This window comes from Peromyscus leucopus, chromosome 3 (genome assembly GCF_004664715.2).
Source record: "Peromyscus leucopus breed LL Stock chromosome 3, UCI_PerLeu_2.1, whole genome shotgun sequence".
NCBI lineage: Eukaryota > Metazoa > Chordata > Mammalia > Rodentia > Cricetidae > Peromyscus > Peromyscus leucopus.
The window spans coordinates 154,586,736-154,611,793 of NC_051065.1; the positions used below are offsets into that span (position 1 = coordinate 154,586,736).

Consider the following 25,058-nt stretch of genomic DNA (forward strand, 5'->3'; position numbering starts at 1 on the left):
ACCCATTAACGGTTGTTCAATGAAATTCAATTAAAAATAATTTTTAAAAGATCTCCACTGATCTTTATATTAGACAAAATTAATGATATATGTAAGGGTATTATCCTGTCACAGAAATGAAGAAATAGTGGTTATGCTCCAAAACTGTTTGGAGGAATATTGGTTTCTTCTGGGAATCTCATTCTGATTCACCCCACCAGAATTTATAAAAATCATAACAAACATGTACACACACGTATTTCTGCTGCAGAGAGAATTTTTATAGTTCTAATATAAAATATTATTAGGAAACTTGAATTGTGCAGATAGCTAATGTTCCTTTAAAAATGGCATCATAGAGCCGGGCAGTGGTGGCACATGCCTTTAATTCCAGCACTTGGGAGGCAGAGGCAGGTGGATCTCTGTGAGTTCAAGGCCAGCCTGGTCTACAGAGTGAGTTCCAGGACAGCCAAGGCTACACAGAGTAACCCTGTCTCGAAAAACAAACAATAACAAAAAATGGCATCACAAGAAGCAAAGCTGTTGCTGACAGCATAGTTGTTCTGAGTGGAGCTATACAACATATCAAAATAAGTAACAAATAACAGCAATACAAAGTACTGTGCTGTGAGAAGGGCACATTACTCTCTACAGTGGTACTGTTCAGGTTTCATTATCCTTACATCATTTATAGTGAATGTGCCACTTAGTAAGAGTACTTTCCCAGCACATATTGGGCCCTAGGCTCAATCTGCATTTTCATAAAACAAAAAAAAAAGAAAAAACAAAACAACCCCCCCAGAATTACAGTGAAATACCCACTGATAACATGCAGATATGTTTTAATGCCCTTATCACATTATACCAATGAGTATACAGTGATACATTGTATCAGTATACAGTATACACAGAGCTACAGAAATATCAGTGTCTGCTTCTTCAAGTCCAACAGCAATCCTACCTACAAAAAAGCAGTCTGGAAGTCACATGTTAGGAATGCTGAGATGAACATTAGAGAAGGCACTGGTGACCAGCGTCTAGGAGAACAACTTTGAGGTGCTTTTTATCCTTGGTCCCTGAAGTAACGAACAAACTGAGGGGAAGTAGAAGGTCACAGATCTGGAAGTCCTAAATCTGAAGTGAGACTAGATCAAGTGACTCCGAGGAGAAGAAAATTAGCGCTGCAATGAGTACAGTATCAATGGTGCTGGAACCTCCAAATGAAGTCTGGACCCAGTCAGCGGGAGAATTTTCTATGTACAAAAAGGGCCGAGGGCGGTAACCACAAAAACTGGGCCCACTGAGAAGGGCTGCAAGCCTCCTCAATGTGGCATGCGGACTGCATGAACACTGGAAAACCAATGGGCAGTGACAACCCATACTGATGTGAAATGATACAAGTCAATGAAACGATGCTTAAAACTGATAAATTAGCTTAAAAGCTGGGAGAAAAACTTCAAAATGAATCTGCCACATTTATTTCATCATTTGAAATTTTCTAAAAACACAACCGCAAAAGCAGCAGTAAGTGCACGCAATAAGTAATTTCAGTACCTTGGACTTTTGCTTCCTTCTCGTCCAAAGAAACTTAGCCACACGACGAGTTAGCTTTTAAATTTTTCGCCCAACATAAAAATACCCACAACACGATGCAGCCATTTAAAATGCAGACACGTATACTTGTACAGATATGTGAAAAATCGAACTAAAAAGAGTGGAATCCCACTCTAGCCTAGGACTGATGCCCAAGTGCGGCTGTGCCGCCCTGGGGCCAGGGACCACGGCCCGCAGGGACCACACTCAGACCCAAAGTCGGGTCAGCAGCGCCGGGAACCGAGGGCGCGACCAGTCTGTACCCAGGGCGACGGCTGTCCGGGTCCCGTGAGTCCGGAGCAGAGAAGCGCGGAGGGCGCGACCAGGCTGCAGCCGAGGCGGGCGCACCTCTCCCGCCTGCCCGAGCCGCGAAGACGCAGCGGGGCCCCTCAGCCGCCCGCCCGCCCGGCCGCGCCCCGCCCCGCTGCGCCCCTCACCCGCTCGCCCTCCGGTGGTCCCGTCCGCCCGCTCGCTCGCTCGCCTGCCCGCAGGCCGATAAGGGTGAGCGCGCCTGCGACGCCAGCCGACGCTGGCCTGCCAAGCCCAGGCCCCGCCCTTTGTGACACCGCTCACCAATCGCCGGCCAGCGCTGCCGGCGCCCTCCAATCAGCCCGCGAGGGGCGGGGCCGAGCCTTCCGAGGCTGGCCGTTGCTCGGACGCCCAAGTCGCACGGGCGTTCAGGAAGGGTTGTCGGTTAGAAGAGGCCCGGATGTTGACCCTTTATTACTGACGCGGGACCCGGCTGGGGCAAGGCAGGAGGCTGGAAACAGGCCACGGTCTACGGGGAAGAGTGGGCGCCAGAGCGCAGCAGCCTGGCTGGGGCACAGCTGAGGTTCTCTGGGGGATAACCTGTCCACTCGTGGCCTTTCCAGTGTCTGGAGCACTTAAAGGACGTCCAGGCTGGCCTGACTGAAACGCACCACCCTCTTTGTGCTCCACTCTTTCCTGGCATTTCTGACTCAATCGTATCATCTGTAAAATGGGGACATTCTTATACCTTACTTATAAGGGCTTGTGACTTTCCTGTATACCTCTTGCATTTGAGCAATTACTGAAGACTATAGGTCAAACAGGTGGCTTGAGCTCGAAATTCCAGCATGCTTTTGCTGTTCACCAAGAGGTTAAACTGGGATATAAACTAACTTGGGCACTACTACTTCATTCCCTTAACAGGTGGTTCAACTCAAATGTTTTACAGAGTGGACTGCAGAAGAGGTCAATGCAACCTCCAATAGTCAACTTGTGACTTGGGACTAGTCTATGAAAGACACCCGTCAGTCTTCTCCCATCCTCTCAGAGACTTGAGTTTTTACCCACCAGTTTCCACAGTTCTCACAGTTCCTGAGCACTGAGGTGGAAGGTTTGGTGAGACCCTAGTCTTCTGCCAGCCTCCTGCTGGTGGCTCTTACACCCAGCCCGTGATGTGGGCTAGTAGCTTCAACTGAGAACAGAGCCACGATGGTAAGGTACAGAGGTCAGAATAGCGTCTGTGCTGGAAATTTCAACTATGAGTAACTCAGCATGGGTTCCAGCATCCGGTGGATGAGTTTAAATGTTTGGCTTCCACTTTAAAGGTGCATTACCTCATCAAGCCATACCACAGTCCTCACCTACCATTTTAAGGGGTAGACAGATAAAAGGGTCATTACCTAGTCTCAACAACAACCCTGCAGGCTCAAACTATTTACAAAGGAGGAAACAAAAGCTAAGAAAGGCAAACATATGCCTACAACTAAGCCATCCATTTCTTGAAACTACTAAACTCTGGCATTGTAAGTAGCCTGAATACAGCCACAGATAATGTGGAAATGATGGGTATGGCTGTGTTCCAATAAAACTTTCTTTCCAAAATCAAGACAGCAAAGGACCACAGTTCCCCTTAGATGATGGCAGAGGCATTCTTGGAATTCAATGGAAACCTTCTCACAGGTTTAGAATCTTTTACCTCCTTTCTCTTTCACCTGCCTAGACCATCTCTGCACTCAGTGCCCCTCCCACAGAGCAAGGACTTCAGGTCTTCTATCTGACAACGGCTATCTCTGCATTCCCTGCCCACATATGAAAACCACAGAGATTTCTTTCGAGCATGCCCTTCTATGCAGTCTAATTAAGTAAAAACAAACCACTGGGAATGAAGCACTTATTTTTTATTTGTAACCTTAAGCATAATTAAAATCAGTGCAGAAAAATATTAGTTACATTGGGTAAAGGTTGACCTGGTTGTTTCAGTATTTGCTTTGAGGATCCAGTGAAGACAGTGAGTGTAGGTAAGAGCATCAATAGCTGCAAACAGAATGGGAGGATGAACTGTGAAGACCCCACATGCTCTACTGGCTTCCAAAGGCATTCAAGGGGTCATCAAAAATGTTGGACATTTTGTGATCAGATCTTAGTTCAGATGTGACCTCTGCAGATTGGCTTTTGGGTTTGGACATCTTAGCCTGGAGACCAGAGGAGAAAATATCATCTTTGAAAAGAAAAAAAAAAAAAAAGCTGTTAAGATCGGCAAGAAAATGGGAATTTAAGACACATCCACACAAACTGGTGACCCAGTTCTGATAACACACTGTATAGTACCAATACGAAAGTCAAACCTTTTAGGTTCTGGTCCTGGATCAGTTCGTGGCACCAAAATTTTATAATGGTACATAAAAATCAGGTTCTTTTTTAGTATAAGTTTCTTACCTACAAAAGTGTGAATGTGCACATGAAGTGAGAAATAGCACAGCGGACTGCTTCTCTAACTCAGTCCTGGACACTGAACTGATTTCTATCTTCTTTCCACTCTGGCCTTTAAGGACAGTGAGAATGTGCAAAGAGAAATCCAATACAGAATAAAGGAGTCAATTGGACACATCTCCATGGTAAGAATGAAGTCTGATTCATTCATGTTAGTGTTTTAGGCTTTTAACTATGCTGCTTTCCCAGTAATGTAGAAGTAGTTTCTTGTTGGCTGCCAGCCCACAAATAATCACACAGACTAACTAATTATGAAAGCTTGGCCTAAGCTTAGGCTTGATCCTAACTAGCTCTTATAAATTAACCCATTTATATTAATCTATGTTCTATCGTGTGGCATTACCTCTCTTCCATATTGCACCTCCAGTTTCCTCTCCATGTCTCCTGACATCTCCCTGGCGCCTAGATTCATGTCCCACTTCCTCTCTTTCTGCCTGGAAGTCCCACGTCCTGCCGAACTATTGGCTATTCACCTCTTTACTAAACTAATCACAGCAATATATCTTCACACAGTATGCAAATATCCTACAACACAATGTTATTGGTACAATTCTAACATACCAAATTTCAGCATGTTGTACATAAAGACAGGTGTACAAAAATGATAAAGACAATGGCATTATCTATAACAGAAACTAGAAATGATCTAGATTGCCCGTAATAAGCTAACAGCTAAACACAAAGCAGTATCACTCAAAACACTGAAATTAAAGATTTCTATGTACCAACATGGAAAAATATTTAAGATGTGACTAGAAGTAAAACAGGTAAAGTCTATTCTTACTTTAAAAATTGACTCTGTAAATATACAATAGTGCTATGTCTTAAAGGATGTACAACAAACTATTAATATTGCTTAGCTTTAAAGCTTTTGTTCCTCCACTTATAAATTTTTCTAAGTTGTATGAATGCTACCATAAGCATGTATGATAACTTAGTAATGAAAGAAAGTTATGTATGCCTGTGACCCCAGCAGCTGGGAGGGCTAAGATCAGGAGAGTGGTAAATTCAAGGTTAGCCAGGGCCACGCAAGATCACGTGTCAAAACATAAACAAAGAAAAGCAACCCAAGTCTCTTCTACACTCTATGTAGTAGGACACATGAGGATAGAGCCAAGGTTTGCCAAGGGGACAGACTAGTGTGTCTTTGAAACAAAAGCTTTCCCTGCCAGTCCCAAGGGACAGACCTAGAGGGACAGAGGAAGAGAGGACATGTCCCAGCTCCAGTCCGGGTCTACCAACACATCAGGAGCCCAACATGGAGAGTTATCAGCATTTGGCTTGCTTGTTAGCTGAGGAATGGGTGCAGCGTGTTCATACATACATAGAACTCAGGGAGAGGCCAAGTCTGACATGTGTGATTCCACTGCACAGGCCTGCTCTCTTGTACTGACCCTCCAGTCCTTAAGCTGCTGTCCCTCGCTGTCCAGCTGCTATTCTGACTCAACCGGTTTCATGGCCTGCTGATGGATTCACCTTTCAAAAACAGTGCTTGTCAGATGATGGCGGTGAGCACTGAGATAACAGTGAGCTTCTACTTTCAGGTCAAAGGCTGGGCACTGTCTTAAACCTTGATACTCAGCATAGCATAGGGTTGCCTCATGAAAATGACTAACTAGCCCATCTACACATCACATTCTTTTTTTTTTTTTTTTTTTTGGTTTTTTCGAGACAGGGTTTCTCTGTGTAGCTTTGCGCCTTTCCTGGAACTCACTCTGTAGCCCAGGCTGGCCTCGAACTCACAGAGATCCGCCTGGCTCTGCCTCCCGAGTGCTGGGGTTAAAGGCGTGCGCCACCACCGCCCGGCTTACACATCACATTCTTAGACTATCCAGGATTCCACAGCAAAGAAAAGAAGACCTACTGAGTGCTGTGGAATAATCTTCTGTACACTGTGAATATATATCACTATGATTGGTTTAATAAACCAACTTACGGATCGATAGCTGAACAGGATAACAGGAAAGCCAAACTAAGAATGATAGGAGGAAGAAGGGCAGAGACAGAGGAGTCACCAGCCAGATGCAGAGAGCAGGAGATGAACATGCCATGGTAATAAAGGTACAGCCACGTGGCAGTGCATAAATAAGGAATATAGGTTAACTTAAAATGTAAGAGCTAGTTAGTAATAAGCCTGAGCTATTGGCTGAGCATTTATAACTAATATAAGCCTTTGTGTGATTATTTAGGACTAAGCAGTCAGGAAAGGAAACATCTGTTTACAACTGAGGAACAAAGTTCAAGAAAGGGCCAATGTGAACAACAGAAAATGTATTCAGTCAGTAAACAGTGATGCTTTCTGGTGCACTGCAGATAGCCATACTTACAGAAGGGGCAAGAAACCCATACTCACCTGTATCATCATCAAACATAGACTTGGCTTCCACTTTCTTTTTGGACTTTTCTTTGGGTTTTACAGTTAGGTCAGCAAAGATATCAATATTATCATCAAATAAGTTGGGTTCCAAAGTTCTCTCCTTCTCTCTCTTTTTTTGAAAAGGTTTAACTGCTTCCGTAGCAAATATATCATCCTAGTTAAGCCAAAAATAACTTTTATAAATAAAAGTATTCTAAAACTAAAAATAGTTCAATAATTCATAGATATGAAGTGACCAGGATAGTCATGCAGACTTCCCCATGGGCTGGAAGATACTACCCTAGGTCTCTGCACAACTGTCCTCATCATTCTTCCAGTCACAGTCCAAATACCAGCTCTGCAGTGAGGTGTCTACCAGGTCCAGACTGGAGAACCACCTCCTGCTGTGACTATGCTCTGCCCCAGGTAGTTTTCTTCATGGCATTTAGTGCCATTTGACATCACCTTAACTACCTGCTGCTCTGTTTGGATCTCGCGCCTCTCCTTGAAATATCGGGACAGAACAGGTGTCCTAGCTCTCCTGCTGACCCCAGGGCCACCATGCTCCATAAACATCTGCTGAACAACTACCACAAAAGCCTTAGCATCAAAACACTGCTAAAGCAGAGTCCCAACGAGAGGCAGGGCTTAAACACACAAGCTGTAGCAATGGAGTTCATACATGTCACAGAACGACATGTCACTGACAGCAGCACCATTCTACAAGTTTAAAAAATAGCAAAAAAAGTAATTAAAAACATTCTCTCTCTCTCTCTCTCTCTATATATATATATATATATATATATATATATATATATATATATATATATATATATATATATATCTCACAGCCCAAGGCTTAAGCTGTGGCTAACATGTACTGGGTGTTGGGCTTTATCCCCAGGACAACAATAACATTTTTTAAATAATTCAAGGCGTATAACAAAGATTAAAGGCAGCAAAAAATATCCTTAGTGTTATTAACAAGAGACTTAATCATGATTAATAAACAAGTAGACAGCAGACAAGCAACACACGCATACTCTATAGCTCAAGAAGCCAATCATTTACTTTCCTTAAAGACCCAGACATGAAGTATTTTTGTTACCTCAAAAATGTCTTGTGTTTTTGATATGTTGTCCTGATGGCTGTCAGGTCTCAACTCCTTCTTTTTGCCTTTCTGATCTGCAAAGAGGTCATCCTCATCTTCAAGGAGGGGGAAAGGGCTTCTTTTCTTTGTTGGTCTTGGTTTGACAGTCTGGAAGAGATCATCAGCACTGCTGGCCTCACTGAGAACAGGAAACACAAGGCTCTTCTCTTTACTTCCTCCTGACAAGTGGGCTGGGGTCTCTGCTGCCTTGACTTTTGTTCCCTCCATGGACTGTGATCCTAGGCTCTGGGGAAAGATGTCCTCTGAATCAAACAGGTCAGCCTCATTTCCAGTCTGAGGCAGAGAAGTCACAAAAAAGCTTCTGTCTCCTGCAGACAATGCAGGACCGCTTTCCCAAGGTGGAGCAGCTGGGGCCACGGCTTTCTCAGAGCTGATCTCTTCACTGGCAATCCTGGGCTGCAGCTGAGGTTGATGGCCATTTGGTAAGACGGGACTGCTGGCCAACTGCGCAGCGGGTCCTCTGGAGACACTCATGTCCTCGCTTTCACTGGACTCCTGGGCAGCCAGCCGCCTCGCAGCACGGGTCTGTGGTCTACGCTTTCCTCTCACTTTAACACGGCTCTGCAAAGGCAAACACACACACACACACACACCACACCTTGATCCAATGGAAAAATGTTCAAGGCTAACACAGCAAAGACTCAGTAATTCAAAAAACCATATGTGGTTTGCTTCAACTAGGTGTCACCTAAGCCAGTGTTCTCAACCTTCCTAATGCTGTGTGTGACCCTTTAGCATAGTTCTTCATGCTACTTCATAAGTGTACTTTTGCTACCGTTATGGATCATAATGAAAAATATCTGATATGGGACTCCAAGGGGTTCATGACCCACAGGTTGAGAAGCACTGACCTAAGGGAAAGATAAAGTTGTTTAAGATGTCTTTTTGATTGTTACAACTGAGCCATCTCTCCAGCCCTCAAGATTTCTAAAAGGGAGTTAACCAGTTCCTACTATTCCAGGACTCAGTCTTTCCTAACCCTTTAGTATCCTCTGTCTCCAAGCTTTTTTTTTTTTCCAGAAATATATTTTAGTTTAGTCTATGTATATTGGTGTTCTGCCTGCATAGATGCCTGCATACTGCATCCCTGTAGTGCCTGAGGAGGCGTGAGAGAGCATCAGATCTCCTGGAACTGAAGTCACAGACAACTGTGAGCAGCTGTGTGGGTGCTGGAACTGAACCCAGGTCCTCTGACCGAGCAGGCAGTGCTCTTCACCTCTTAAACCACCTCCTCCTCCTGTACTTCAATCTTTTGACAACAGTTTCATGCAAAAGAGCTTCAATGTTGCTGGAACCCCAGAAAACAGGAGTGCTGGTGTGCTGTGACTCAAAACACATACACACAAACCCCAGCACCTCCTCACCCCTTAATTCAAAGCCAGGCATCTCATCAAAAAAAAAGAAAGAAAGAAAAGGACTGAGAGGGGTTCCAGCGCCAGCGTTATGAGGGTCTAGGGGCAGGAGATACGGTGTAAGAAAGAAGCAACTGACGGCGCTGTGTTTTCTACAACAGACACCAATTCAAGTATTCGATGCTGTATGTCAAATGTGGCTGCCCATGAGAACCTTTGGTAGAACCTCAAAAGAGGAGCTTCTTAATAACTAAGATTTAATATTTCTGATATTTTCCAAAATAAAAAGGTATGTTTTGTTTGAGAAGATACAACCTATTTTGGACAAAATACTTAACTGTGTCTGTTTGCTTCAAAGAAATATCATGATTTTAGGAAGCTTTGAGTAATGAGGCTGGGAGCCTGAGCTGAGGGTAGATATAACCAAGATACATCGCATGCAATGTGAGAACTTGTCAGAGAATAAATAAAAGATATTCTTTTTAAAAATAAATAAATAAATAAAAATTTTAGGAAGTAGCTAATTTAAGCTTGAAAGATAACAAAAACAAGAGCTTTTTGGTTTTTGGTTTTTTAACACAGGAAAAATAAACCTGAAAACACTAAAAATTATTTATCATCCAGGGACAGGTCATCCTGGGTCCTGCTGCCTACTTGGACACCTGTTAAGACTTCAGAGAGAAGGGAGATTGGAGAGAAAAAGAAAACTTCTAAGAGTTCATTTGAAGTCCACTAAGGACATCCTTTGCAACAGCTTTCCTAGTGGGCAGGAACTGCTTGGGATCCCAGAGAAGAGGGCCCAAGCCACAGGAAGCAGGGAAAACCACGGAAGTAAGGATGGCGTGGTGCTCCAGAGCATTGTGGGAAAAGCACCAGGGCTGGCGGGCAGCAACAGGACACAGCACGTTACTAGGGACTGAGGGCCTGGTGTGACCATATTTAATGATCAGTGGGAAAGCAGAAGTGGGTAATGGAAAAGCAGAAGCACCATTAGGAAATGGAGAGAGGCAGATGGGAGGAAGGGTGAGTGCCCCTCAGGTGGAGACGGGAAGCTGGACTGCAGACTGGTCTAGAAAGCAGCAGTCAGGTTAGCCTGGTTCACAGAAAAACAAACAGAAGACAGTTGCATCACCTTGTTTGCACTGTGTAAGGTGTCTGCCTGGGCTGGAAGATCGAAACTGACACCAGCCTCCTCACTCCCAGGAAGAGTGGGCACACGTTCCGGGATGTGGCTCCTTCCAGGTTCAGATGAAGGAAAAGCTAGTTCAGATGAAAGAGGCTTTGTTCCTGGGATCTGCAGAGCCGCTGTGGGCAGCAAGGCTGCTGGGTTAATGGCTAAATTTGCCTAAAGAAGAAAAACAGAACTCAGTATTTGTACTTAAACACAGGAGCAGATTACCAATTCTGTGACACATGATATCTGTGTTGCACACAGTGTAGAATACAAGAGAATATAAATGTAGGAAAATCACCTGATCCAGGCTCAGTGGGGCACATACTTGTGCCCATCACTGGGATCAAAAGACATTAAAGAGCAGTGCATAAGAAGCAACAACTAGGCAAGGGTGGAGGGTATGGTGTTGGCAGGGGAAGAGATGAGAGAATGCTTGGTAGCAGCTGAAAAAACTGAAAATCCACAAATTTTATAGGTGCCACAGGCAGGCAATGAAGACTCCAGATCCAATATAATTACTTGTATTTTCCCGATCCGACTGGATGGCTCTCTGCTTTTAAATGGAGTGAGACCTGAAGAATCCTGTGTGAAATTAAATTTAGTTAAAAATCCATTGAGGGAACAGGAAACAAACTGTGTCTTGGATTACATTCATATCTGTAAGTAAATCTGTGATGGAGCATAGCTATCCCTGTCTGTGGCTCTGTAACCCTGCCCCGGAGCCTCACAGCATCCACTCAATTGCTAGCATTACTTCACTGATGCCTCCTCCAATGGAAGAGGGAAGGCCATCAAGGGACAGGCAAAAGCAGGAAAGGGGGACTCTGATGGTGAGTAAGAGCAGAGCTGTAGTTTTGTCCCAACATACCATGATGAGTTATCCAACATGGCAAATACCAAAAAAGCACACAAGCTCCCCACGGCCTGGTGCACAAGTTCTAAATACAGAAGCATCTCAATTCCAGATGAGGTAAGAGATACGCTAACCACGTGCCTCCAAGTGCAGGCATGGGGGCCTCAGTGAAATTTCCAGAGACAACTGCAGTTGTCTGGCTCCCTTTGTGAAAAAGCCCCACATGATACTGAGAGGACTCCCAGAAGGGAGGTTTTACAGCAACTATCTTGGAGCAGTGACCCTGAGGAGGAACCAAGAAAGCAGACGTTATTTGTATTAATTAGAATATAATTCTACTCCAATGAAGAAGCCCTGCGGGAGAAATGGAGGCACTAGTGAAAAATGATCTCTTATCTTATCCGAACATCAAACTGGAAATTGAACTTGGCATTTGTTCTAAATACAGCAATGATTACATACACAGGTCTCTCAAGTGTGAAAAAAAGTGGGGATAAAAGGATAGAGTGAAAGGGAGGGTGCTGGCTGCTAGTCCCTCTTTAACTAAGAATTCTGAGCAACCCTAGTTCTACACCAGGAACTGTCTAAGCAGGACGAGGTAAGAGCTGAACGCCCTTGAGGAGAGTTCTAACCTGTGGTGTTTCTGCTTTCCATAAGCTTTTCTCTTTGCTACCTTGAGTAGACTCAGGAGTTTTCTCGCTCTTTAAAGAAACAGGGTGATCTTTTTTCAGTAATCCCTTTTTTTCTGGTACCTTCAAAATAAAAAAAAAAATCAGAGTCTATCATGTATCTTCAAAATTTTAAACAATACTGAAAACAGGAACCTGGCCTGTGGGTTTTGAAAGTCCATTAGCCAACTCAAAGGTGGCATTTCAGAAACAGCATCCTAAGCACTGTGGTTTTTCTAGGGCTGAGATGCAGCTCAGTGGCAGTGGCAGAAGGATGACCTGGCATGCACAGGTTTTAAGGGAAAAAAAAAGACTGTGACTTACACAGGAGTCCTTTCTGCAATAAAAAGGAAAAAAGTATACAAACCCTAATACAGCAGGAGAAAAATACACACAGACTAAAACTCAGATTTAAAGGTCTGCATCTGAAAGGAACAAAATGTAGTCCGTATTATATGCAAGCGTCCTCCAATAAACTCTTTAAAAATCAACCAGGTCTGCACCACAATCTGAGACTCTGGATCAGTTAGCATTGTGAACTGAAAGCCACACCCTATGTACATACTGCCCCATCTATTATCTGTTATTCGTTTACTAGGAAGCCTTACAATTTCTTCATCTTAGCCAAACTTTCATTTTCTATCCTCCCCAAGCCTGAGAAAAAAAAGCTGGTACCACAGGCTGAGTCTTGGCAGAGCTGAAAAGATCATCGTCTTCATCATCACCAAACAGGCTCCCACCACGGGGCACTGACAACTGAAAGAAATCACACGCAGATTACACATCCCAAAGTGGAGCCATTTACCACACTGTGAACCACCTACACCACGAGCCACACAAGCTCTAACTGGGGAACTAGAAGGAACTAACCCTGGTTTTTTTGGTGCCAGAGAAAAGATCAACATCTGGGTCATTGTCCTTTTGCAGCTTGTGGCTGAAAAGCAGCTCTTCATCCTGGAAGACGCCTGTGCTCTTGGGGCGGCCATCAGTTTTAAGACCCTTGGCAAAAGATAACAGACACAACAAAGATGTGGTAGAAGTCTGACCACAGCCTACATGCCAATCACCAGGGGAAAGACACTCACAAACAGAATACTATATAGTTACCCGAAATAGTGCTGGTAAATGAATTATCAAAAACAGTGGTGAATAAGTTTGTAAATAGCATATGCAGATATAGCATATGCACAATCTTTCAACCTTCATGTAGTACCTAAATTTTCTATTACCTCCACCCTATGCCAACCCCACCAAAAAATAACCCACTCCTAACCCATTAGTTCCATACTGACTGAAGAAGCAGCACTCTGGGGGTAAAGCCAAACCACACCTATTTCTCCATTTCATTTCCGAAGGAAGAACAATGTAGAAATTACTATGAACAATTTATTTGGCTTGGCATTAAAAGGAGGAGGGCTGGAGAGATGGCTTAGTGGGCAGTGTCTGCGGCACAAGTATGAGGACTGAGTCCCACCACCCCACAGCCACGTAAGAACCTATCTACAGCCCCAGGCCTGGGGCAGGACAGAGGGCTGAAGATTAAGAAGAACTCACTGCCCATCATCCTCAATAATCAGTGAGAGACTGTCTCAAAAATTAATGTGGAGAGCTACAGAAGGAGAAGAAAACTCCCAATGCCAACCTCTGGCCTCCACAACCATGACCATAAACATGGCTATCATCCTGCACACACAACCACATACAGAAAAGAACTGCAACCTACATGGCTGACAACCTAGGTGTCCTGGCTGGTTTTGTGTCATCAGAGAAGAAGAAGCCTCAGCTGAGGAAATGCTTCCATGAGATCCTGCTATAAGGCATTTTCTCATTTAGTGATCAGTGGGGGAGGGCCCAGCCCACTGTGGGTAATGCTGTCCCTGGGCTGGTGGTTCTAGGTTCTATAAGAAAGCAGGCTGATGGTGGTGCATGCCTTTAATCCCAGCACATGTGAGTTCGAGGCCAGCCTGGGCTACAGAGTGAGTTCCAGGAAAGGCGCAAAGCTACAAAGAGAAACCCTGTCTCGAAAAACCAAAAAGAAGAAAAAGAGAGAGAGAGAGAGGGAGGGAGGAGGGAGGGAGGGAGGGAGGGAGGGAGGGAGGGAGGGAGGGAGGGAGGGAAGGAAGGAAGGAAGGAAGGAAGGAAGGAAGGAAGGAAGGAAGGAAGGAAGGAAGGAAGGAAGGAAGGAAGGAAGGAAGCAGGTTGAGCAAGCCATAGAGAACAAGCCAGTAAGCAGCACCCTCCATGGCCTCTGTATCAGCTCCTGCTTCCAGATCCTGCCCTGTTTGAGTTCCTGTCCTAACTTCCTTCAGTGATGAACTGCAAGTGTAAGTTGAATAAACCCTTTCCTCCCCAACTTGTCCTTCAGTCATGGTGTTTCGTCACAACAATAGAAACCCTAAGACACTAGGTTTTATAATTTGTTAAGATAAAAGTCAGTGGGTTTTTTTTTTTCCAGCATATTCACAGTTGTAAAACCATCCCAATCTAAAGTTCTACACTTGTATCTCACCACCCTTCACAAAAAGCTAAACAATTAATGGTCGTGTATGCTTACTGTCCACCCTCTTCTCTCAGCCCCAAACTCTCTCTTCACGTGTGTAGTGTACACACAAGTGCACATCTGTGGGTAGAAGCCACGGTTAAGATCATGCGTCCTCTTCAGTCACTCTCCACTGAAGACAGGGTCTCTCACTGAACCTGGAGCCACAATCTGACAAGACAGACTGGCCAGCATGTAAAGGGTACAGCTGTTCTCTCCTTCCACCTCCACAAGGGTTCCGAAGACAGAACGCAGGTCCTCAGTCTTGTGCTGCAAGCACCTGTTCTCAACAAGCCCTCTCACTGGCCCCTGGACTACAGTTTTGCATGTGTAAGTCCTGCAATGTTTTTAGTAAGTGTTCCTAGGTATTTTACCTTTTTGTTGATGCTGGAAATGGAATTTCTTATTTTCGGATAAGACTATATAAAACTATAATATACTGATACACTGATTTTATATCCTGCACATGTTGCTTAGATATTCTGTAGTTTTTAGGACTTCCTGTTACCTGACATAGACAGCCTCTAACTTGGATACCTCACCTAGAGCCTCGAGGACAAGGCTGGCTACAATGGCAAGAGGGAGGGAGTATCCCTGTCTTACAACCTTAAGGGGAAAGCTTTCTGTCTTCAGCCTGAAGCATGTCAACTGTGAGTTTTCATGGATGCTCTGACCAAACTGAGGATGCTTCCTTCTACATTTAATTTGGTTAAGTGCTCTTTTGTTTTTGCTTTTTAAATCATGAAAGGGCTTGAACTTTTTCAAATATCTTTCTGTATCTATCAAGAGGACAATGTGCTTTCCATTGTGCACTTTATTAACACAATATATTACACTGACTGATTTTCATATAGTCAACTACCTTTGCAGTCTTAAGAGAAATTCCACTTATGTTGGCTTTTCCTCTTATTTTTCTAAACTAGGGTTACTAGGACTTTGTTGAGCATTTTATCATCTATTTTCAGAAAATATTAGTCTGTAGTTTTAAGATCTATCTGGTCTTGGGCTGGAGAGATGGCTTAGTGGTTAAGAGCATTGACTGTTCTTCCAGAGGACCCAGGTTGGGTTCCCAGCACTTACATGGTAGCTCACAACCATCTGTACCTCCAGTTCCAGATGATCCAATGTCCTCTTCTAGATTCTGTGGGCACCACGCACACATGTAATGCACAGATAAACATGCATGCAATCCACTCGTATACATAAAATAAAATTTTAAAAAGACGTATCTGTCTAGTTTGGGTTCAAAACAATAGTAGCCTCACGGAACAAGGCTACTATGTTCAGCAGTGAAATTATTGGAATATGTACTGTCTGTCTTTCTAGGTCTGGGTTACCTCACTCAGTATGATATTGTCCAGTTCCATCCCTTTCATGCAAATTTTATGATTGTATTTTTTGTTAGAGCTGAATGGTATTCCATTGTATATATGTACCACATTTTTATGATTCAGTCATGAGCTGAAAGACATGTAGATTGTTTCCATTTCTTGGCTATTGTGAATGGAGCAGCAACGACCATAGCTGAGCAAGTATCTGTGGAACAGGATGCCAAGGAGTGGTACAGCTAAGTCATACGATGGATCTACTTTTAATGTTGTGAACACTCTCCACACATATTCCCAGAGTGGCTGCACCAATCTGCACCAACAGTCCCATCAGCAGTGATGAGGGTTCCACTTCCCCATACATGCTCTAGCATGTGTTGCCAGTTGTTTTCTTGATCTTAGCCATTCTGACTGGGGTGAGATGAATCTCAAAAGCAGTGAGAGAAATACATGCGGGAGTGAAGAATGAGGAAGGAGAGTAAATAACACTAAGGATGTTTGAAAAGGCCATAGGGAAACGCAGTCTTTTATAAGGTTACTAAAAATACATATTTGTGTGTTTATGCTTGTTTCTATGTATATATAGTTTAAATGGAGTTATACACATGGGTGGCAATGCTCCCTGCAAGGGCCATAAACTAACCAAACCTCCAGTTCCAAGCATAGGAAACTTCTGTTCACATTGTTGTCAGGGGGTTCCAAGAGACACCCCAAATAATATAGGTTATTGCCATCATCCTTGATTGCCTCTAACAACTTGAAAGTAAGAAAGATCCTCTGGCCATAGACACCACATACCACAGTCATAGGACTTGGAGGAATTGAGCTAGACATGACTTGGAAGCCTCTTACCCTGATGACTACCTCTCCCAACTATTGGAAGGTGCTATGTAAGCTGACAAGGGAGAAAAATCAATCAGTAGTCCTAACTAGGTGTAGAGCCAACACTCCACAACAAAGACAGCCCAGTACGACCTCCCTAATGGTACAACAGTGGCACTTTTACTCCGACTGTAACCAATAGCTGTCTACTCGGACTTCAGGCAGACTCAAGAGGAGGAAGTACATGCCTAGTACTGTAAACCTAGCCTAACACCTGGGCTGAAGACGTCTAGACTCTAGAGGAGAACCTACTACCGACATTTGCCTAAACTAATCCAATTTCTAACTATATCCTAAATACTTATCCTTGTGCCCATACATGTGTAGCTCTTTGTGCAGTAGAGACCATCACAGAGATCCAAAACCAATGGCAGATGAGCAACTACAAGAGAACCCACATGGCCTGCAAAAGCTAACACAGTTTTCATACAGTTTTCTGACACCTGATATACTGAGAAATGGCCCTTCTACCACTAGTATTTCTAAAACTGAATGCTAGCATAACTGAAGTACACACATCTGCCATAACTCCCCTCTCCTACTATTTACTCTTATAATGAGCCAACTCTCTCAAGAGCAACAAGGTCTGCACATCTCAGAAGAAGCAAGTGAGACTCTAATTCCCTACCTAACCTGACAGATGTAAGGGGCAAGCCACTGATGTGACTGGGGATCACCATCTGACTAGAGAGAATCATTAACACTTATATTGAAAACCAAGATTTCCTCCGTACCTCCCCAGTCAGCAGTAACAGCCCTGTTTGAAAGGGAATTCCATCCTCTCATCTAGGCATGAAAACATTTACTGCTCTCTGCTCACCTTTTCCAGTTCCTTCTGCGGCACACAGGTGTTGCTTTGATCTTCCACTTTATCTTCCTCATCAAACAAACTGAGGACAGTTTTGGTTCTACCCTTGGTTCCTCTGTCCAATGGAGATGAAGAAGAAAATAAATCAGGCCCGACTGCTTCCTGGTCAGATGCAGTAAAAAGTGCTTCCTACAAACAGAAATAAGAAAAAATTAATTGCTAGAAATTAAAATCCTATCATGGCCTTCATAAGCTTGCCATTAATTCATTAACTGCCACATTAACATGACTCAGTACAACACAGCTTATCACATATACTACCATGTGACCAAGGGGCTAGAACAGACATTTCACAGTTAAAGATGATTTTTCCAAATCATGTTAAGCCAGAGGCCCCTCTTCCTCTTACGAAGTGAAAGGGTAGTTATAACTTGATGTACACAAGTTGCTTATTTACTAGAAAGAATTTCTAAATTATAATGTCAATAGATGTCAATCATAAGGAATGGATCTTAATTCCTAGTTTTAAATATGTAAGTCCTAGAGGGAAACGTAACCAGCAAAATCACACACTCAAATTGTAGCCTTACAATGTTCATCTACATAGAACAATTTCTAACATGACACTAAAAGTGCAACATTAATCCAACAGTATCACAACTCAGGCAAGATACTACTGGTCAAAACAAGAAAGAAAGATAATTTCCAACTAAACACATTATTGACTGTAGAGTGTATTCCAACTTTCAAAGTGGAAAAGCATGTTTCATTAGAGAAGTGATACTATATAAAGTAATCCCTACTTTGTGAAAGACAATATGCTAAGTGCTGATGAATAAAAAAGCAAGCAAGCGAACAAACCTAATCCTCAGGGAGTTTACACTTAGCTGAGGGACAGGGCAGCAAAACAGTTTGAGTCAAGGATAGAACGGGCTGTGACAAGGTAATTCAGGTTCACATACAGCCACTAGGAGGGGAAGATTAGAGTGACTCAGTTACACATGAGTGTCACTGTAGCCATCGGGAGCCTCTGTGGGAAAAGTAAATGAAACGTTCTTCACACAGGCCCTGGGAGGAACTAAACCTGAGCAGCTGGACCTACAGAGTACAGAGAACTAGTAAAACATGGGACACACCATAGACAGGAAGCAACTACTGACATGAATCCCCAGTCACAGCCAGCAGCACGAGCTGAAGGCCTCCAAAAGAGACAACGAACCCTCAGAACAGAATGTTAATGTTAGAGGAAAACCCATTTCACGTGGCTCATCAACATCAACCAGAAGTAAAAGCATGGCAACCTAGCTTCATGGAAGGATAGCTGAGCTCAGAAGTGAGGACTATGAGCCAAGGAAACCAGGCACATCAGAGGAAAGCAAACAGAGAAAATGCACAGGATAAATCAGCATGAAAAACGAGATAAGGAAAAGCATCCACAGAGAGGCAACAGGCAGTTATCCAACATGACACTAATGTAAAAGATTTTCTTTTCACTGTGCCCAGAAATTCAGCTATCAAGGGAACCTGATCAAGGAGTCCCTGGACAGCAGGAACACAGGCTATTTTCTTCCACCCTGAGTGTTTTCTAGTCTTCCTACAAATACACTTTTTATGCAAAAGCATTTCAGTGTTGGAAAATGTAGGAGAGTGTACATGTTACAAATGGATCAGAAAAGCAAAAATGCAGCTTACCTTCTTTACCACATTAGCTACATCAGCATTCCCCACCTCTGGGGACACTTTGGCGTTATCAACCTTCACATCCACAGATTTCACACCGGATGGTACCTCATTCTCCTCCTCGTCACTGAACAATGATGGCACCTCAGAGATGCTCTCTTTTTTCTACCAAGAGAAGAGAAAATGGCATCCACAATGATTAAAAAAATGCCTGAATAGCATGGTGATGTATAAAGCCAGCCAAAAGCAGTCCATTCATGAGCTAACTATGATGCAGGAAGGGCAGATAGGACAGTAACTGTGGCCTCAATATGGAAGACATAACAGATAGGATTCCTTCAGACTTGGGATCCCAGCACTTGAGACTTGGTTACTGTCACCAGGACAATGACTAGGCGCTCTCCTCTTACACTTCTCCTGTATGACAACACTCCAAATCTGTGCTCCTTGCACTGAGCCACAGCAACCAGCCAACCCGTCATGCCCTTCTCCTTGTCTACAGCTCCTCTTGGCTTGCCAATCCTTAATGTAATGCCAACTCTCACACTGCCACACCCTGGGTTCCTCCTCTGTCTGAAGACTATCTTCATGTTTACAGAAAGTCCCAGATGTAAATGTCACCCAAGGTTTCGCTGTTCTCTTCAGTATCAGTTGCTTGTCTGAATAAACATAATATTTCACTCTTTCCCTGGTCCTTACTTTACCTTATTCCTTATCTACCTGTCCACGTCTCTGAAACTACCAAACACTAAATGACCAGGCACAGCATTTTACACAAAGTAGTTACTCAAGTCTGCAAGACCTTCAGCTCAGTTCATCAATTCATTCTTTGGAAGGCAGGGAGTTGAAAGAGTAGGAAACTGAGGTTATGTGACCAAGCTGGAGTTACCCACAGCCTACAAGCTATGAGGAAGCAATGACTAAGCAAGATAGGAAGGCTGATGTGGGAAACTATGGAAGGACAACACTAACATAATTGAAAATATTACAAACAAAAATTGGGGTAAGAGAATTTCTAGTTATCATCAGGAGGAGAACCTTAAAATGAAAAATGATTTCAACTTGAAATCAAAAAAGATGGAAGTTCACAAAGAATGCAGAAGACAACAGGCAATACTTAAGTGATTAAAGGAAAAAAAGTAGAACACAGTAAATGGTTACAGTTTAAAGATGAAGTGCCCCCAAAGGCCCATGCATGGAGAGCTTGGTCCCAGCTAGTAGCGCTGTTTGAAGAAGTTCTAGCAACTTTAGGACATAGGACATTGCTGGAGGAAGGTCACAGAGGATGTGTCCTTGGGAGCTAAGTCTTGCCTTCCTCTATCCTGTTCTTCTGTGTCCTATCCACCATGAATTGAGTAGCCTCAGTTACCATGATGTTCTACCTTGACACAGGTCCAGAAGCAACAGAACCAAGGACTAAGAACTGACCCTCTGAATCATGAGCCAAAATGAGCCTTTCCTCCTTTATGGTAACTGTGGTCACAGCAGCTCCAAGGGCGGGGTTCAGATCTGACAAGGTGGCATCTCTACTCATGGAGCACAAGCTTACAGGTATTTTCTGGGTCTAGGAAAACTAATACCATTGTTGCAGGAGGAACAGATGCAGGAGGAAAGCCAAACAGAGAGTTTCCACTATCAGCATCATCTTCAAAGAGGAGTGACGTTCTCTGAGTCTTCTTTTGGCTAAATGAACAAACAGAAGATCAAATTCAGGAGGAATACCATTTAAAAACAAAAGGACTGTTCTTTTTTGGCCACATCCACAATAAGCAACCTCCTACCACTTGTTGACTTTGTATAGTTTAAAGCTGATGATTTGAAAAGCCTTTGGATAGACAGACTTCGATCTTAGAGACATCAGCCTCTGCCTATCAGAAGAGCCTCTGTAGAGGAGCCCAGAGACCTGCTCCTGAAGCCTTATCAGTCACTTTCTATATGGTGCAGCTGCACCAGCTTAGATCTGACAGGCACACTGTACTCCTGGTAGTCACAAGCATAGAATTCTCCACTGCCACCTTCTCCAACAGAGACTGAACTAAGGATGGCTATGACTACTTTCAGCATGGCCAGGAAGGCAGCTGAGCCACAGACCACAGAGCCAGAGTCAGCTTTTGCAAAGCAATCCTCTTTTCTGCTTTCTGCTTCTTTGATTCAGAGTAGCTTTACTGGGATATAATTTACATAATAAAATTACCCCCTTTAAAACATACCTTTCAATATCTTTAACATATTAAGAGCTGAACACTATCACCACATTTTCACTGCCTCAAAGGAATCCCATGATCATTAGCGGTTAACTCTCAATTCCTGTCTCCCCTCAACTCCTAGCAACCACCAACCTACTTCCTCTCTCTGGGTGGGTCCATTCTGGACATTTCATATAAATAGAATCATATAATCTGCGATCATATGTGACTGACTTCTTCAATTAATGTATTATCTAAGTCAACTCATGTCCTATCATATATCAGCACTTTATTCCTTTTCGGTGAATAATAGGCCATCGTGTGGTTCCACAACATTTTGTTTATCCATTCATCACCTGAGGGACATTTAGGTTACTTCTGCTTTCTGTGTATTTATGGATCAATGCTAAATGGACATTCTTGTACAAGTTTTTATCTGAGCACATTTTCATTTGTCTTAGTTGTATACCAAAGAGTTAAATTATTTGATCACATGGTAACCCAGGCCTAACATTCTGAAGAAACACCAAAACCATTTTCCAAAGTGACTGCACCATTTTATATTCATCCACATCTTTACCAATAGAAACCCCTTTGTGAGATCTGATCAAATCTGTGAACTACTCTCTACACACAGTCTATGGACATCTTCAAGGACAGCTTGAGGTATAAAGAATCTGGGGCAGAAGGCATCACTGAAAGGCAGGAACTGTGTGGCTGGCACCAAGGCCTCAGAGGGGACATGTTTCAGGTCATCAAGCTCATGGCAATAAGTGTGGTAGGGCACGTGTGCACAGAGGATGCTCAACTACAGTGGAGACACAGAGGGGCAGGTAAAGGCAGAGCCATGCCCCTGCTCTAAGCCCCCAAGTTCTTCTCTTCCTCAAGGCTGGATTACAGAAGCTTCTTAAAAGAGAGAACTTGCACTGACCCTTGACACAAGAAGGTCAGTAAAAGCAACAAGAGTATCCCGGAAAGAACAGTTCAAATAAAAACAAGAGAATGAAACATTTCCTTGCACTGTGATGAAGGATGCAGATGTGCCAGCTGCCTCGCAAAGCATCTCACATTACCAGTGCACCGTTATCTCAATAGACCTGAGAGATGAAAAATCTGAGGCAAGAGAAGTTAGGGAACTTGTCCAAAGTTATTCAGATAGGAATTATAGAGCCAGAATTTAAAGCTTTGTTAGGATATCAGACACTCTCTATTCTGAACCAGGGGCCACAGATTTACCAGGTGTCATATCTTGGGAGCCTAAAAGCAGAAACAATAATGACTGAGGAGATGTGACTATTTAGAGAAAACTGAGGTACTTTATTAAACCATTTATGAAGACCACTATCTAATGCACGGTATTTCCACATTCAATAGACTGTCTGTTTATTCTACTACTGTTCAGCTGAACTTTGAAGTAATCATTTACAACTCTCCAGAGGAAACAGGTTAAATGCAGGAGTCACTCTCAATACACAGCTCTCCCGGCAGCACAGATAGCCTGGCCCATGTCACTCTCCACAAGTCACCAGCTTCAGCTCAGACAATCACCCAGACCAGAAGACGTGGTCAGTACCTGCTAGCAGTCTACTCCTAATAGAATGATTTTCAACATTCAGGATTTCTATCAAAGTATCAATTTTTTAAATATCTTTCTTTAGGGTAGCACTAAAAGGGGGGCTGGAGGGCATAAGCTATAACAATCTCATTCTTAAACCCCTAAGACAAAAAAAAAAAAAAAAAAAAAAAAAAAAAAACTGTTTCAAGGTTAAGAACATGGCAGAGAAAAACAATCAAGGCAAACTTTCCCACTGAAAAGCAAGGTCAGCTGCATCTGTGTATGTGTTGACACCGAGACATCAACCACTAGCCACAGAAACACTGTCTCACACACTAAACCTTTGCCTGCAATTGTAAAGATCTCACCTGTCCTTTGCAATAGCAAACAGATCAACTTCATCATCATCATCCTCAAATAGGTTGGTCTTTTTCCCAGCCTTTGCTTCTTGGCCTTGGATGGTCCTTGAGTCCCATAGTTCTCCTTTGGACTTACTGTCAGGTGCTAACTTGGTATGTGAATCAGTAATATTCCACTGGTCCTTAAAACATAAAACATGCATTAAAAGTCTATAGGACAATGCTGACAGAATGGCTAGGTGGGCAAAAGCATTTGCTACATAAGCCTGAGGACCTGAGTTCAAATCCCCAGTTCCCATGTGGCCACACATGACAGTATCCCCAGCACAGGGAGGTAGAGAGCAGAGCTGGGTGGGTTCCAGCCTAGTCAAACCACACAAGGACAAAAGCAAGCCCCATCGCCTCTACTCAACACACACATGGACGGATGGACACACACACACACACACGCACGCACGCACGCACGCACGCACGCACGCACACATGCACGCACGCACGGTACTGGAGCATAGCTTAGTGGTAGAGCCATATTATCTAGTGGCTGATTTCGATATGGAACATGACAAGTAAAGTAAGATCTGTCAAGATCCTCCAAACCAGAATCAAGCACACTCGCAGGCCGGCCCCGTCCCTGACCCCGGCCGGGTTCTGGACCACACCCCTCTCTCACTCGTGCGTCCTGCACGTGTGTTCCAGTTTTTCTCTGCTAGGGCCACCTTGTGGAAAGACAAATTAACCTGTCTATATGAAAGAGTCGAAATTAATTACACAGGGGATAAACAAAGAGAAATATAAAAGTAAAAATACGGCCACGTTGGAAGGGGATATTTTAAGTAAAATCCTGAAGCAAAAAGGAAAGGAGGTCAGCAGGACCGGGAAGGGGGACAAGAGAAGGTAATGGGGTGTGATGCTCAAATACTGTGTGCGCATATGAAAACTATAATTTATAAATAAAGGCTAATGGTTGAGAACTGTTCCTCTAAGCAACCATGTGCAGCAATGATTACAGAGCTTTAAAGAAAATTCTAGTCAGAAGGCCACACCTACAAGCAATACTCTTTAAAGTCCCCAGATGATCCCAGAGGGAGCCAAGCAGGGAGTGAACCCTGGTCACTGTCATTCTGCTTTTCTTTTTGCTCACCAGCTTTGGCTAGGACTGTTCTTTTCCTGACACCACTACGATGGGAAGATTTCCACAAGGCAACTGATTACAAACATGTGAAGAGAAAAGAATGAGGGCTGGGTAGGTGGCTGAGGGAGGGGAGATAAGAGCACTGCAGAATAAGTATGAAGACCTGAGTTCAAATCCCCAGCACCCACATAAAAAATACTGGCCACTGCTATGCATGGGCCAACTGGAGGGGATGGAGACATGAGGATTAACAGGGTCTACCAGCCACCAGCTTAGCTCTGGTTCAGTGAGAGACCGGCTCAAAGAACAAGAAGAGGGATAGAGCAGGACACCTGATATCCGCCCCTGGCTTCTGGGAAGGCTCATCTGTACACATGTGCTCATCAACTGCAAATACGTATTACACACACACACACACACACACACTCACAGACATGGGGGGCAGAGAGTCTATAATAAATATGCAAGCCGGGCGGTGGTGGCGCACACCTTTAATCCCAGCACTCAGGAGGCAGAGGCAGGCGGATCTCTGTGAGTTCGAGGCCAGCCTGGGCTACCAAGTGAGCTCCAGGAAAGGCGCAAAGCTACACAGAGAAACCCTGTCTCGAAAAACCAAAAATGAATAAATAAATAAATAAATATGCAAATTTGAGCAGAAACATAAATTAAGTCATTTTAAGTTGCTTTCAATAAACACTATTATA

At 43.6% G+C, this 25,058-nt stretch overlaps 2 protein-coding genes across 18 annotated transcripts in view; both read right to left on the reverse strand.

The window, feature by feature from the left end:
- Positions 1-2,137, reverse strand: part of Zfand4 (zinc finger AN1-type containing 4) — an 80,137-nt gene extending 78,000 nt beyond the window's left edge. For 3 of the 8 annotated variants that reach the window (XM_028864034.2, XM_028864033.2, XM_037204241.1), the window contains exon 1: positions 2,010-2,135. The gene's annotated coding sequence lies outside the window, so the exon portion shown is untranslated. Of the gene's footprint in view, positions 1-1,533; positions 1,965-2,009 lie in introns of those variants that run through there. The other 5 variants (XM_028864030.2, XM_037204240.1, XM_037204239.1 and 2 more) reach the window with 4 other exon arrangements.
- Positions 2,138-3,698: 1,561 nt separating this feature from the next.
- The window catches only part of Washc2c (WASH complex subunit 2C), a 58,797-nt gene continuing 37,437 nt past the window's right edge, over positions 3,699-25,058 (reverse strand). For 6 of the 10 annotated variants that reach the window (XM_028864021.2, XM_028864023.2, XM_028864024.2 and 3 more), the window contains 12 exons: positions 23,232-23,404; positions 20,703-20,805; positions 19,135-19,287; positions 17,455-17,631; positions 12,756-12,884; positions 12,561-12,641; positions 11,850-11,969; positions 10,884-10,946; positions 10,323-10,535; positions 7,776-8,399; positions 6,665-6,842; positions 3,699-4,039 (listed from right to left, as the gene is read on the reverse strand). In XM_028864021.2, coding sequence (XP_028719854.1) covers positions 3,900-4,039; positions 6,665-6,842; positions 7,776-8,399; positions 10,323-10,535; positions 10,884-10,946; positions 11,850-11,969; positions 12,561-12,641; positions 12,756-12,884; positions 17,455-17,631; positions 19,135-19,287; positions 20,703-20,805; positions 23,232-23,404 — 2,154 coding nt within the window. In that variant the 3' untranslated portion in view covers positions 3,699-3,899. The remainder of the gene's footprint in view (positions 4,040-6,664; positions 6,843-7,775; positions 8,400-10,322; positions 10,536-10,883; positions 10,947-11,849; positions 11,970-12,560; positions 12,642-12,755; positions 12,885-17,454; positions 17,632-19,134; positions 19,288-20,702; positions 20,806-23,231; positions 23,405-25,058) is intronic. The other 4 variants (XM_028864027.2, XM_028864026.2, XM_028864029.2 and 1 more) reach the window with 2 other exon arrangements.